Source organism: Mustela nigripes, chromosome 15 (assembly GCF_022355385.1).
Source record: "Mustela nigripes isolate SB6536 chromosome 15, MUSNIG.SB6536, whole genome shotgun sequence".
Classification (NCBI taxonomy): Eukaryota; Metazoa; Chordata; class Mammalia; order Carnivora; family Mustelidae; genus Mustela; species Mustela nigripes.
Window position 1 is genome coordinate 28,248,357 of NC_081571.1, and position 12,836 is coordinate 28,261,192.

Sequence of the window (12,836 nt, forward strand, 5' to 3'; positions counted from 1 at the left end):
GACAGGGATCTATGGGAACAATCTGTACTGCTGGTTCCATTTCACTGTGAACCCACAACTGCTGAAAAAGGGAAAAAAAGAAGCCAGAGAAGCACACTGATGATGTTAACTGGCCCCAGCCTCCTCGCGCCTTTATTACTTCCGTGAGTTTTAGAAAGGTGGTGGTTCTGCTCCTCAGTGGACACGAGCTGGCGGCTGATGGTGAGGGAGATGGACAAAAGGCAGGTCTTCTTCTTTGGCCGAGCGCTCTGTGCCCTGTGCTCCTTGGAGGCTTCAGACCCTGCTGGGCTTCTTGGGGTCCTTGCTCTTGGCGGGCATGAAGGCATAGAGCTCCTCAATGAGCATCTCCATCCGGGCGGTAACCTCCGTCACTGTGTCGATGACCAGCTTCTGCTGCAGCTTCAGCTTGTTATTCTCCCACAGGGCCTTGTTCTCTTCCTGGAAGATCCTGTGCTCCTCACGCAGCACGTGCAGGGCCCTGTTCTCCTCCTGCAGGAGCCGGTTCTCCTCGCGGAGGATCTGCAGGCTCTGGTTCTCCTCCCGCAGGGCCTGCAGTGCCTGGTTCATCTCTCTCAGCAGCTCCAGGGACTGGCCCCCGTCGGGCAGGCCGGAGGCAGCCTTAACCTCCTCGTCCCTGGAAGAGCCAGACAGGTTGCTGACCATCTGGCGCAGGACCCGGAGGGTCTTGGAGTCCTCCTGGGGGGTCGGGGACCCCTTGGACTCCTCAAAAGAGGAGGGGAGGCCTGTGCTCTGGTCTGGCAGCAGCCCGGGCACGTGGGGCTCCTCATGGGGCGAGGCGATGGGCTTGGCCTCCTCCCCGGGGCCCGCCTTCTCCTCCGTCTGGACCCAGTAGGCTTTCCTCTGCTCCAGCAGCAGCTGCAGGGCCCTGTTCTCCTCCCTGAGCAGCTGAAGGGTGCTGTTCTCCTTGCTGTGGTGCATTTGCAAGGCTGTGTCCTTCTTCACCACTTCCAGGGCCACGGTGTCCTTGTGCAGCAGTGGGGAGGAGGCCCTGCTCTCATCCCGACCCAGCGTGGCCTTGTGCTCCTCCCAGAAGACCTGCAGGATCTTGTTCTCCTTGCGCAGTGTCTTGTTCTCCTCCCGCAGCGCCTTGTTCTCCTCCCGCAGCGCCTTGTTCTCCTCCTGCAGCAGGTACTCCTTGGCCAACCTCTTGTGGTGCAGCTTGTGGTGGAAAGAGGAGGACGGAGAGAAGTAGGGGGACTGGAGGCGGCAGTTCTCGTTTACCCACCGCCCGTCCTGGAAGACAAACATCTCATCGCTGAGCTGTACCCGCGGGGGGTTGTAATCCAGCTCGAGGTCCGCCTGGGAGGTAGGGCGCTCCATGGGGTCCAAGGGCACCGAGGAGAAGCGATTCAGCGGGTAGGAGTGCTGGCTGACCACTCGGCGGCTCAGCCGGGGCAGGGCGGCCTGCCGGGCGCAGCGCGGGGTGGGGTACAAGTTGTGGAGCCTCAGGAAAGGCTCGGCGGTGCCCCTCTGTGGGAGAGAACAGGGAAGACCAGAGTTAGTGAAGGAGCTGACACCCCGTCTGCCTCACACGGTAGCCCACAATTAGCTTAGTCTGATAATCCTGGTTGGCCACAGAGGACGCTTCTGTGTTGGGCCTCGGGGAGTCCTGTCAAGGAAATACAACAGACACTCATTTATTTGCAGTAGTTCTGTTCCGTAAAGTGACTGCAAACACCAAAGTCATGAATACCAAACCATTGCTCCTAGGAGAAATGGAGGGCTAGGTTCCTGCCAGCCCACGGTTCTGTTAACCGGTCAATACGTAACCTTGTATTATATGTGTTTCTGTTGAAGACATGTTTAGTATGGATTATTGATTCGTTAACATTGAACTTTCAGCCAACAGTGTGGTCTCTCATGCCTGAACAGAGCGTATCTAACCCGTGCTTTCTCCATAAGGCACTTCACGTCTTCTCTCATTTAGGAATGCTAGACGACACTTCAATATACTGGGGGGCCATCTGAAACCATAAAATCACCCAAAAAAGCACAAAAAATGTAAAAAATGCGGCGCTCCATTAATTGTACAAAGGACATAATTTTACAGTGTGGGAGCAGAAACAAGTGTCGTTATCTAGAATGTGCGCATCAGGGGGCTTAAGTTTTTTGTACCCTTGTGCACGTCTGTGAATGGTCAACAAAGTGCCACAGGGGTTGACTGGATGGTTACGGGCTTCAGTGAGTGGGCAAACACAAAAATAGGGAATTCAAAAATACTTGCCATCACATATATATTGTGTAGGTTGAAGGCATTGACTTGGAGTCAACAAATATCGTGATTCCCAGCCCCACTATTTTGTCAGTTACAAGAATATGACAAGTTATTTGCATTTCAGTTTCCACATTTTCAACTTGGGATAACTTTATCTACTGCCTTTTTTCACAGAGCTATTTTTTAGGATGAAAAGGGATAATGGATGAAAGCATGAAACGTGGGCTCTGGCACACTTCCGTCACCTTAGAGGAGGAACAAACACGCCTCTCAATTGACCCCCGCTGCAGATATGTACCCACAATGGGCACCGGCAGCAGGAATCACCCCAACAGACACCCAAAGCACTGTGTCCAAAATGGCGGTGCTATCCATCAACCTAGTCGGCTCCCCAGCCCCCTTCGGTCCCGTCCTTCAGTCTCAGCCACCCTGAGTCTGTCCTTCCAGCAGCCCCTTTCACATCCGCCAACAGAGTGTTAGACTCAAAGGAGAATCCAGCATGTAATTTTGGAAAAGAAGGGCACCATCACAGACATATCACTGAGCAGAGAGAGGTTAACTTGTGGTAATGAAGACAGCAAAGGACACCAGGGAATTCACAAAGAGGAATTCATGATGGTGACCCATACATTTCAAGACCATCATATGTAAAAGGGGATTAGAGCCACAGAGCTTAAATCCAATAAGCCAGTAGCTTTCACACGTTCCATTATAGAATAATCAGCTGAGTGTGTTTTAAAATGCAGATTTTTTAAAAGATTTTATTTATTTATTTGAGAGAGAGGGAGAGAGCATGAGTGGGGAGGGAGGGTAAGAGGGGAGGAAGAAGCAGACTCCCCACTGAACAGGGAACTGGATGTGAGGCTGGGATCATGACCTGAGCCAAAGGTAGACACTTAACCAACTGAGCCACCCACGTGCCCCTTAAATTCAGATTTCTGAGTTCTTTGCTTATAAGACTAATTTACTTAGTATGGGTCATGGTCCAGAAATCTGCATTTCCAACAAGTTCCCTCAGTAATTCTGGCTGCTGGTGGTTAGGACAGCTCTGAATCAGCTAGAATGTGCCGTTTGCCCAGATGCAGCTTACACCACGGTTAAAAGCCAAGGTGTTGAGACTGGGAGTCATAAGAATTCCCATCCTGGTTCTGTCGCTGATAGTGTGAAACTGGAAATTTTCATTCTCTCTGAGACCCCAATTTTTTGCTAGTGAAAAAGAGAGTGCCAGACTCCCTGATCTTAAAAGCACCTTCAAGGGGGGCCTGGGTGGCTTAGTTGGTTGAGCATCCAGCTCTTGGTTTCCACTTAGGTTGTGATCTCATCGCTTGTGGGATTGAGCCCCATGTCGGGCTCCGAAAGTCAGCAGGAATCTGCTTGAAGGTTCTCTCCCTCTGCCCGCACTCATACACACTGTCTCTCTCTGTCTACAATAAATATATAAATCTTTTTTTTTTTTTAAAGAAAAAGACACCTCCCAACATTTAAAATCAGTGAAATGTACCTGTAAAATGGAAATAAAAACATATGCCTTGTTTGGTACACCACACCATTGTGATGACTGAATGAGATAACGATTGTAAATGTGTTCTTAAAACTGCCAAGTGCCATAGAAATGTAAGGTATTGTTATCAAGAAAAGTAGGTTTCGCTAATGGAAGAATTCTGAGGTGTATTCAGAAAGTGGTGAACAGGTGGGAAGTGTCCCAGAGAAAAGACAGCAGTTGCAGCAATGAATTTAAATAAAAATAAGGATCATGATAGCTACTTCTAAATACAGAAAAACTTTCATCTTAAGTACATTGCAATGCCCTCCAAATATCAATTCCTCATTTCTTAGGTTATTTTCACAATTTTACAGATAGAGAAGATAGAAAACAAGTCAGGTTATCTGCATTATATATATGGGTATGGAGAGAAAATATAATTTGCACGGTCTATCATGTTGGCGTGAATTCTTTAAGACCCAAAGAGCTAGCTAAATAGGAGGTTCAGTTCTATGCTATTAACTTTGCAATAAGCACATGTCATTAACTTTAAAAATATGTGCTTAATCTTCTAGATAGTGATGGTCCAGGGGCATTGGGCAATCAGAACCTTATTTACTTTAAATAAATCCAGCCTCTATGGTTTTCACCTTTCTCAACTGGGAGAGTCCCTTTGCTCTTGTGGCTGAACCTGTGACCAGAATGAACTTCACTGTGGACAGCCCAGCCTACTTAAGGTCCCTTGGTCACAGTTTTCTGGGGAGACTAGCCACAATCACTAAGGAGCACGTCGTGAGAGGTCCTCTCCCTCCTTTGCAGGCCTTGATCACAGCAAGGTCTCACTCTATAAAACATTACTGTGGAAATGGTGGCTTTAGTCAACAGTGTGGATCCCAATCTTGAGAAGAAAAAGGAAGAAGGAAACAAATAATGAGCTCCCATTTTGTGCCATACCTGTGCACTGAATTAATTTAACCTTTGCAACCCTGACTTCATGAAGTATTATTATCATTATTCCCATTTTACAGATGGAGAAGCAAACTCAGAGTCGAAGTTAAATAACCAGTGTAAGTTGCACCCGTTCAAGTCACCAACCCAGTCCCAGCTGCCTGAGCTTACTTGGGTGAAGCACACACCCAGGAAATCACCGTGTATTTAACAAAAGACTTGCAATAGTTAGGGGGTGAAAATACTTTTGTGTTAATTTTGTATTATGGAAAACGTCAAACATACACAGAGAAAGAGAGAGTGAAGGGCCCAGTAAACGTCCATGTACCCCTCACCCAGCTTTAACAGTTACCAAGTCCAGGCTACCCACGTGCCTTTCAGCTGTACGACCACCCAATGCCGCCACCACGCCCACGCTACCGCGTTCTTTTAAAGAAAAGTGTAGACATCATGTCATTTTACCCATAGATACATTGATGCATATCTTCTCAACAAAGCATCAATACCATTAACAATGATCACTTCATATCAGCAAATACTAAATCATTATTCAAATTTCCCCAGTTGTCTTTTCTATTTTATGACTTTCATTTTTTTTTTAAGAATTTTTTTTTAATTTGACAGACAGACAGAGATCACAAATAGGCAGAGAGGCAGGCAGAGAGAGAGGAGGAAGCAGGCTCCCCGTGGAGCAGAGAGCCCGATGTGGGGCTTGACCCCAGGACACTGGGATCATGACCCAAGCTGAAGGCAGAGGCTTTAACCCACTGAGCCACCCAGGTGCCCCTGTGATTATTTCATTTCAATCAGAGATATGCAACTTGATCTAGCTAAACATCCAAAGAAAAATTAGTGCTTTCCACTGTTTATTACTGTTCAGAGTATCCATTATGGTCTTTAAATCACCATATCCAGCTGCTTTGATTCTGCCTTGGTTACCCAAGGACCTTTTGACTGTCCCCTCAGCAGAAATGCACTAAATAAAATCTTACCGGGGGGTGACAGATCCCTAACCATGAATAATCTGAGTCCTTGGGCCCTAATCCTTATGCATGCCATCAGGTGACTTTGGGCATGTCCTCTCACCCTCTGACCTTGGTTTCCACATCTGTATAATGAGGGGTTAGTGACACGATCTCCAAATGTTCTCTTGGTCTAACTTTCTCTGGTCTAATGGATCTATGTTTATAAGTGGGCACTACTATGGCCCTAGCAACCCTCTTTACTAATGTTAACATCCTATCCCCTCCTTTAAATGGCCACTGCTTCCCACACAGACTCTGTATCTTCCCAGTTACATGCCCACAGCACTTGATCCAGAAAATACTGACAGGCTAATAGGACCACTTTAATTCCTTCCCCAGAACCCAATGCTCTCTTGTAACTAGTCCTATATTTTCCTTCCTGTTCCCAGACAGGTTCAAGGAGGAAGTCAAGTCCAGTGTTGCCTCATAGAACACAAAAACATTTTGGGGCGCCTGGGTGGCTCAGTTGGTTAAGCAATTGCCTTCAGCTCAGGTCATGATCCCAGAGTCCTAGGATCAAGTCCTGAAGCAGGCTCCCTGCTCAGTAGGGAGTCTCCTTCTCCCTCTGACCTCTCCCCTCTCATTCTCTCTCTCTCTCTTTCATTCTGTTTCAAATAAATAAAATCTTTTAAAATTTTTTTGAAGTTTAAAGAACATAAGGGTTTGTTTCATCAAACCCATAATCCTATGGATAGTATCAAGAGGCTAAAGTAAATCAGTACCTTCTTCTGAAACTGAGATTTAAGGAAAAATGTCAAATATCCAGGCATTTCAGAGATGCCAGGAATCATGATTAAACTCTAAGACAAGACAAAATATTAAGACAAATTCTTTCTTTCCCCAATGCCAATCAGACCTTGCTGGACTTAATCCTTCAAGAAAGGCTCCTTCTTGGGCGTGCCTGGGTGGCTCAGTTGATTCAGCCTCTGCCTTTGGCTCAGGTGCCACATCAGCCTCCATGCTCATCAGGGAGGGAGCCTGCTTCCCCCTCCCCCTCTCGCTCTGTCCCTTCACCCCCACCCCCAATTATGCTCTCTCTCTCAAAATAAAAAAAAAACTTTAAAAAAGAAAATTTAATAAGGATTTTAAAAAGAGAAAGAAAGAAAGGCTCCTTCTTGGCCTTGTGAAAACTCCCCACCTTAATTCTATCTCCACTTTGTATGTTCTTGGACTAATCCTTCCTTCACATTTATGTTGACAAATCAACTAACGTTAATGTGGCATCTGGTCTCAGACCCTATCTCCAGGGAACTTTCAGTCAATTTGAAAATTCAATGAATAGCACCAATTATTGCGTGGTGCAAATGAGGGAGGTCAAAGAGCAGCAGGCATTAATGTAGGTTCCTAGATATGGGGATGAGGGGACCAGGCATCACAAAACCCGAAATGAGTCCTGGCTCTACACTGTATGAGGGCATGAACTTTACAGAATCATTTCTTTCTGTGTCTCCATTTCCAGGTCTAGAAAATGGAGATGCAAACATGACTCAGAGCCACCCCATATGTTTGTACAATGACCAAATTTAGAGAGTGCCAGTCACAGCTACTGCAGTACACAACCTGTGCAACTATCCACCGTAACCTTACTAACATCTGCCCTCTTTCTTTCAGGGAGTTTGTTGTAGAGTTCAAAAATAAAGGAGAATGTGTGACATTTTCTTTGTTTATAGAGAGCTACAAAGATGATTACTGCAGATTCAGAAGAGAATGTGCTTAGATTTTCTTAGAGGAAGATTTATAGAACAAGAAAAGGGAACTAACATGATGACTAATGACTATTATGTGATAATATACTAACTGATTTCCATATTCACATGCAATATCTTACAGAGAAGAACTATCAGGTTTTACCTAAGATTGCATAGCCAGCAAGGGGGAAGAACAAGGGTTTAAAACAGGATCTCTGCCTCCAACCACACGTTCAATCATGCTCTTCACAACGCCCAGAGAGTTTATTTTGCATGTGTTGATATCATTCCTTCACAGTAGTTCTCTTTTGCCCTGTCCCATCTTCTCCCCAAATGGTAAACTACAGTTCTCTAAGGAAGTGAACTGTCCCTTAGTTAGTTAGTTAGTTAGTTAGTAAATTATAACATGCCTAGCACGCTTCACATACAGTGGAGGTATATTGAGTCCTTGCCAGTGAACTAATCAACCAAAATACACAAAAGGTAAGGAAGAGATATTCAATCGAATGATGCGAAACCATTGAGGCTGTACCGTCTATGGCCTACAAAAGCTGTGATTTCATATGTCTTCATATATTTAGTGGATTTCATGAAGTTATAGCTTCATTTCAATTCATATTTTTAAACTGCACAGCTGTGACTATGTGGTGGAAAGTCTAGAGCAGTGGGCTTTCCCATGAGAATTCCACAAAACCCTAGGCCTATGTAATCCTTAAGCGAGGTTGCCCCTGTGCCCAAGCATGCTGGTTTTCATGTCCCCATCCAGAACCTATAATCCAGTGAGGGTAGAGGCCCCAAATTCCCGGAAGCTTTGGGCTAGTAAGTCCCATTTTTTGAGCACTCGAGTCACTTCAATTCTCTAAATGCCACCTCTGAAATGAACCTAAACATATAGCCACTCTGTCTACTTCCTGGGGTTGGGGCAAAAAGCCAAAAAAGTGGTAAGCGAGCAGTCATAAAAACCAAATAGATGACCAGTTCTGCTGGTAAGACACCAATGTTCCTGGCCTACAGTGCTGTGGCAAATGCTAAATATAGTTATCTACCAAAGGGCTTTCCAAGGAGAGAGCTTGTGAGGTAGGTAAACACATGAGGTCCAAAACCCCAGGACTTCTCAGGCTGTGTTTGAAGCCAGCCCCTTCTCAGTAGGCCTCTTCAGCCAGTGGTATCACTTCCTGGGCTAAATGAATCTGTCCTTGATGTCCTTGAGGTCTGATAGGACGTCTGGGCCTTTCAGGAGAGCTCTGAAAGTTTCTTCTAAGCCTAGGAGGTAGAGCTTATGGCAACATAATCCAAGCCCCCAGAACAGGCATGGCCCCCATTTCCCATAGAGAAAAGATTGTCTCTACCCTGATCTGTGGGACATGCCCTCCTACATGGATAGAGACGCAGTAGAGGAAAGAAGGAAAGCTTGGCTTCTTCATGAAAGGATGGATGCCTGTGAGAATGAATGTGGGAAGGGGAATACCATTGACCATCACACCTTTCCATCATCTTGTTAGGAAGACAACCAAGAGCCTCTGCCCTCAGGAACACTGTGCTCACTGTTGTAACCTACGAAGCCGTGGTGTCAGTGATCCAGAGAAGGGAAAGGCATTTCCCTTGCAGAGCCTGAATCCCACCTGTGGATGGGAATCCCTCCTTAGCATCAGGTGTGGACCTCTCCCCAGCATCTCCTTTTTAAGTATAAGTGGTCTTGCAAGGAAAATGCTTGAAATCACCAACTACTGGGTGCCTTTGCCCATTGTCCCTGTGGCAAATGGAGAGCATGGAGGAAAAATGGTCAATGGGAAGGGGGAGGCAGGGCAAGGAACAAAGGGGAGGTGATAAGACCAAGGTCTCTTATGGGTACTGTGGAGTTTCTAAGGAACAGGACTCTCTGAGTGGGACCTTCCGGGGTGGAGCTCTGAGGTTGGATGGAGTTCTGAGGTTGGTGGCCTGCTAACTAAAGCATTTGGGAAGGACTGGACACTAAATACACAGGCTTAGCTGACATTTTCGAAAGTTCTCTCCACACCAGGAAAACTAGAGCTACACAGACCAGAGGAGATGTCCAAATGCCCCAGTAGACTCCAAACCTCTTGAACCAAGTTTTTTAAACACCTCCTTTCCCAACATTACAGAGGGCTACAATCAGAGAACATCAGCCGTCTAAGGTACTGTCCAGACAAGTAAAGCTGAGAGGCCCCAGGAAGCTGGAAGGAAGAACCGGGTATGCTACTAAATTTCAGATGAGGGAACAAGGCTGAGTCTCACCAGCCCACCGTTAAATTATTCAGCTGCCTAGTACCATGATACAGCCAACGTTGGTTTTAATAAATGCTAACAGGTAAGAGGATAATTGGCAGGTCAGAGTGATTGATTCCAAGAGAATTATAAAATGAAGAGCAATAATGATAAAAATGTCACCATATGTGATAGTTTCGGGTAACTGTGCAACATAGGATCTCCTGACATCCTCCTCCTAGAGGTTATTCCAGCTGCGAGAGAGGCAGGGAGTGTCAGCAGATCCCATAGCTTCTCATTCTTGAAGAACAAGCCTGAACAAAGGAGAGTGAGAAGGGGAGGCCTGAGAGGGACGCTGGACGGTGCTGTGGGATCTCCTCCTGATCTGGACCCTTCCCTAAGGATCCCGCCGGAAACAGTGCCTCCGTGAGACTCACTGAGAGCACTCACTGGGGAGCGAAGGGATCCTGGGAGAACAGAAGGAACCAGGTCAGCGAGCTGGGGCAGGAACAAACCTTGAGGGCTGGCAGGTGAATGCACTGCTGGAAAATAGATCAGAAAACACACACGTTTAATGTGAGAAGAAAAACTGAAAATCAGTAAGACCTGAGAAGACCTAAGGATGCTAACACAGTGAAGCACAGGCACATGCCGGGTAGTTGAGAAGCCCAAGCTCGGCATGACAGGGGGCTGGGAAACCAGAGGCACTTTCTGGACACACGAGAACAGATGGGCTCGGTGCCAGAAAAAGCAGCACATGCAAATACATGCAAGGATTCGGAGAGAGGAGGCACTATTTCCTAAAGGCAAGAGAACAGAGGGAGCAGGGATGTGACACGGCCCCAGCAGGGGTGTAGTGGAGAGAGTGGGCGTGGGCCCTCCCTTCAGCTCTGCCCTTACTAGAGGGGCTGCTGGGCGTCCCAGTTCCCATGTCTCTACAGTCCCTACCTCACACTAGCATCACCAGGTCCTTCTGTGCAGGAAGTGTGGGGGCCGGGGGGCTGGGGGGCAGAGCCAGCTGCAGCCTTCTTAAAGCATTCCCAGTTCCCCAGTTCCGTTCCCCTTCTCTCCTCCTCTGTGCTGGCCACCTACTGGGAGCTCAGCAGGGAGAGCTGTGTCAGGTGTAGACAGAAGACTTTTTCCGATCTCTTTCTCACAAGACCGCTATTTCTAATCCTATTCCCTCCCCTATCCCCAGGCTGTCACCTTCTTCTTGTCCCTTAGTGATGCCAAGATTGATCTTTGTGGGCTATGAACAAACCGTAGGAGCAACACCCCCCCCACAGGGGAGTAATGGCCCGCAGAACGACACAGCATTTCAGAGGCAAAAATCAGACCTAAAAAGAAGGTTCCTAGAGCTGTAGGGTTCCTGTAGGCAAGCCCTCCTGTCCAACCATCAGGATAAAGTCAGCTTATGTGTTAGGCTTCGGGAGCTGAAACAGACGAAGTGGCTGCTTATTGCAAAGTTACAAGGATGATGTGAAAAGAAAGAGCCAGAATGTTCTGGGGTCCTGTTTTTCCCTCCTGCTGAACATACTTGTCAAGATTGTTACACTTATCTCCACCTATCAAAACAATGCTGAAGGTCTTCTTTGTAATCTTGTTCTTCAGAAAATCCTTAAGAGCAGACTTTAGAAAACACATGAATAATTTGATTATATGTATTATATACCATTATGTAGTTATATACTATATATGGAGATATATTTAAATATACATGTTAGCATAAATGAATATGTATATAAAGGAGGCCCACAGGCACTCCATCCTGTTCCTACACAACCTCACATCTAGCTTTCAGGTTGTTACCTCTGCACTCGATTCCTCCAGCCTACATTTCAGCCCCTCTGGCTGCACGGCCATGGTCTTCCAACAGGGCCTTAGGTGCCTCTGGAGAAGCAAGGCTACCTCCTTTGTGACATAGCCGCGGGAGGAACAATCCAGTCAGGAGAACCCCACCAAGGAAACGGCTGCTTAGGAGACCTGAGGAGAAGACCTGACACTCTGCAGCCTGTCCAGACCTCATCCGTTCACCAGACTCCCTTCTGAGTCCCCCTTGCTCCCTTATCTTTGGTAAACAGCTGGCCTCAATTCTCTTGGCACCTCCAAGTCACCTGGTACCTTTTGGTCCAGGCCTTCGGCTTCCTACTCATGGATTCAGCCATCTGCATTTGGTTCCAGGTCCCAGTTATAATTCTCCCCCAGAAATCTGGAGGGTTGTCCAACAGCAAGAACCAAGACCGAAGTCTGGGAAGAGTAGTTTATATCAGAGGGTCATAGAAACTTTAAGTGGTATGAGGGCCAGAAGGTCTTACCAGGTCACCAGACCCACCTTCCTGCTTTGTAGGATGACAAACCCAAGACCCACGGTGGCTAAGTGAACTCTGCTCATTCTACAGTATCTTACAGTTTTAAAAGAAGAGGGTTATTTGGGCTATAAGGAAGTTAACCTCTTCTGTGATTTTCCGTACCTGAGGCAGAACCACATTGATTGGGATTTCTAGGCTTTCAGGTCTGGTATCTCTTTTTCTTGTAATATTTGGCCTCGAGTGCTGTAGAAAAGAGAAAATAAGACGATTTCTGCTTCCCAGTCCATCCTCTGAGCCTCACTTACTCAACCTGAAAAAAAAGAATTTCTACTCACTTAACCCCTCTTGTCAACTATGTACGGTATGAAAATCTGAGTCTGAGAATGTGAAGATGGCGTGTGACAAGATGCTTCTCTCTGGACAGAAATTTAGACATCTATTATAGTTGGTGTAAAAACCTTCTAGAAAGTCCTTGGAACAGAGATACCCATACCTACTATCTTTTCTAAGATTATTACTTTTAGCTCAAGGAAAAAGCCATACCAGTGTTAGGTGCCAGGTATAGGTCCTATGCAGGAGTTGGTCACCAAAACACTCAGAACATTCCAGAGGTGACATCACAAAACAATACGGTGTTTTTCAGGGCTCATGGTCTCTCTGAGCATCACAGGTGGGAATGAGGCATCTGACCATTAGGAAGAGTTCACCCTGGTTGTGTCTACCTGTCCAGTCATGGTCAGTGTGACACACAATAACTCAAACATTAGCCCCTGTTTGGTCATCCTTGCTGCTATTCCCATCCTCATGGCTGGCTGGCCTGAGATTCCTGTCCTCTCTCTAGAGCTAGCATCATCTACTTGGAGTTGTATCACTCAAGAAGGAAGAAACCCAAACTGAACTCATTCCAGACCAAGAGAAGAT

The 12,836-nt window shown here is 46.6% G+C and overlaps 1 protein-coding gene across 2 annotated transcripts; it reads right to left on the minus strand.

The window, feature by feature from the left end:
- Positions 1–259: 259 nt before the first annotated feature.
- On the minus strand, positions 260–12,533 carry CBY2 (chibby family member 2). 2 transcript variants are annotated; one of them, XM_059378212.1, is made up of 3 exons: positions 12,459–12,533; positions 12,078–12,158; positions 260–1,491 (listed from the first exon to the last, which is right to left on the minus strand). In XM_059378212.1, the coding sequence occupies exons 1-3, from the start codon at positions 12,531–12,533 to the stop codon at positions 274–276; spliced, it is 1,374 nt and encodes a 457-aa protein (XP_059234195.1). In that variant the 3' UTR covers positions 260–273. The 2 variants fall into 2 exon arrangements, with proteins under 2 accessions (XP_059234195.1, XP_059234196.1); XM_059378213.1 differs by lacking the exon at positions 12,078–12,158.
- Positions 12,534–12,836: the final 303 nt, after the last annotated feature.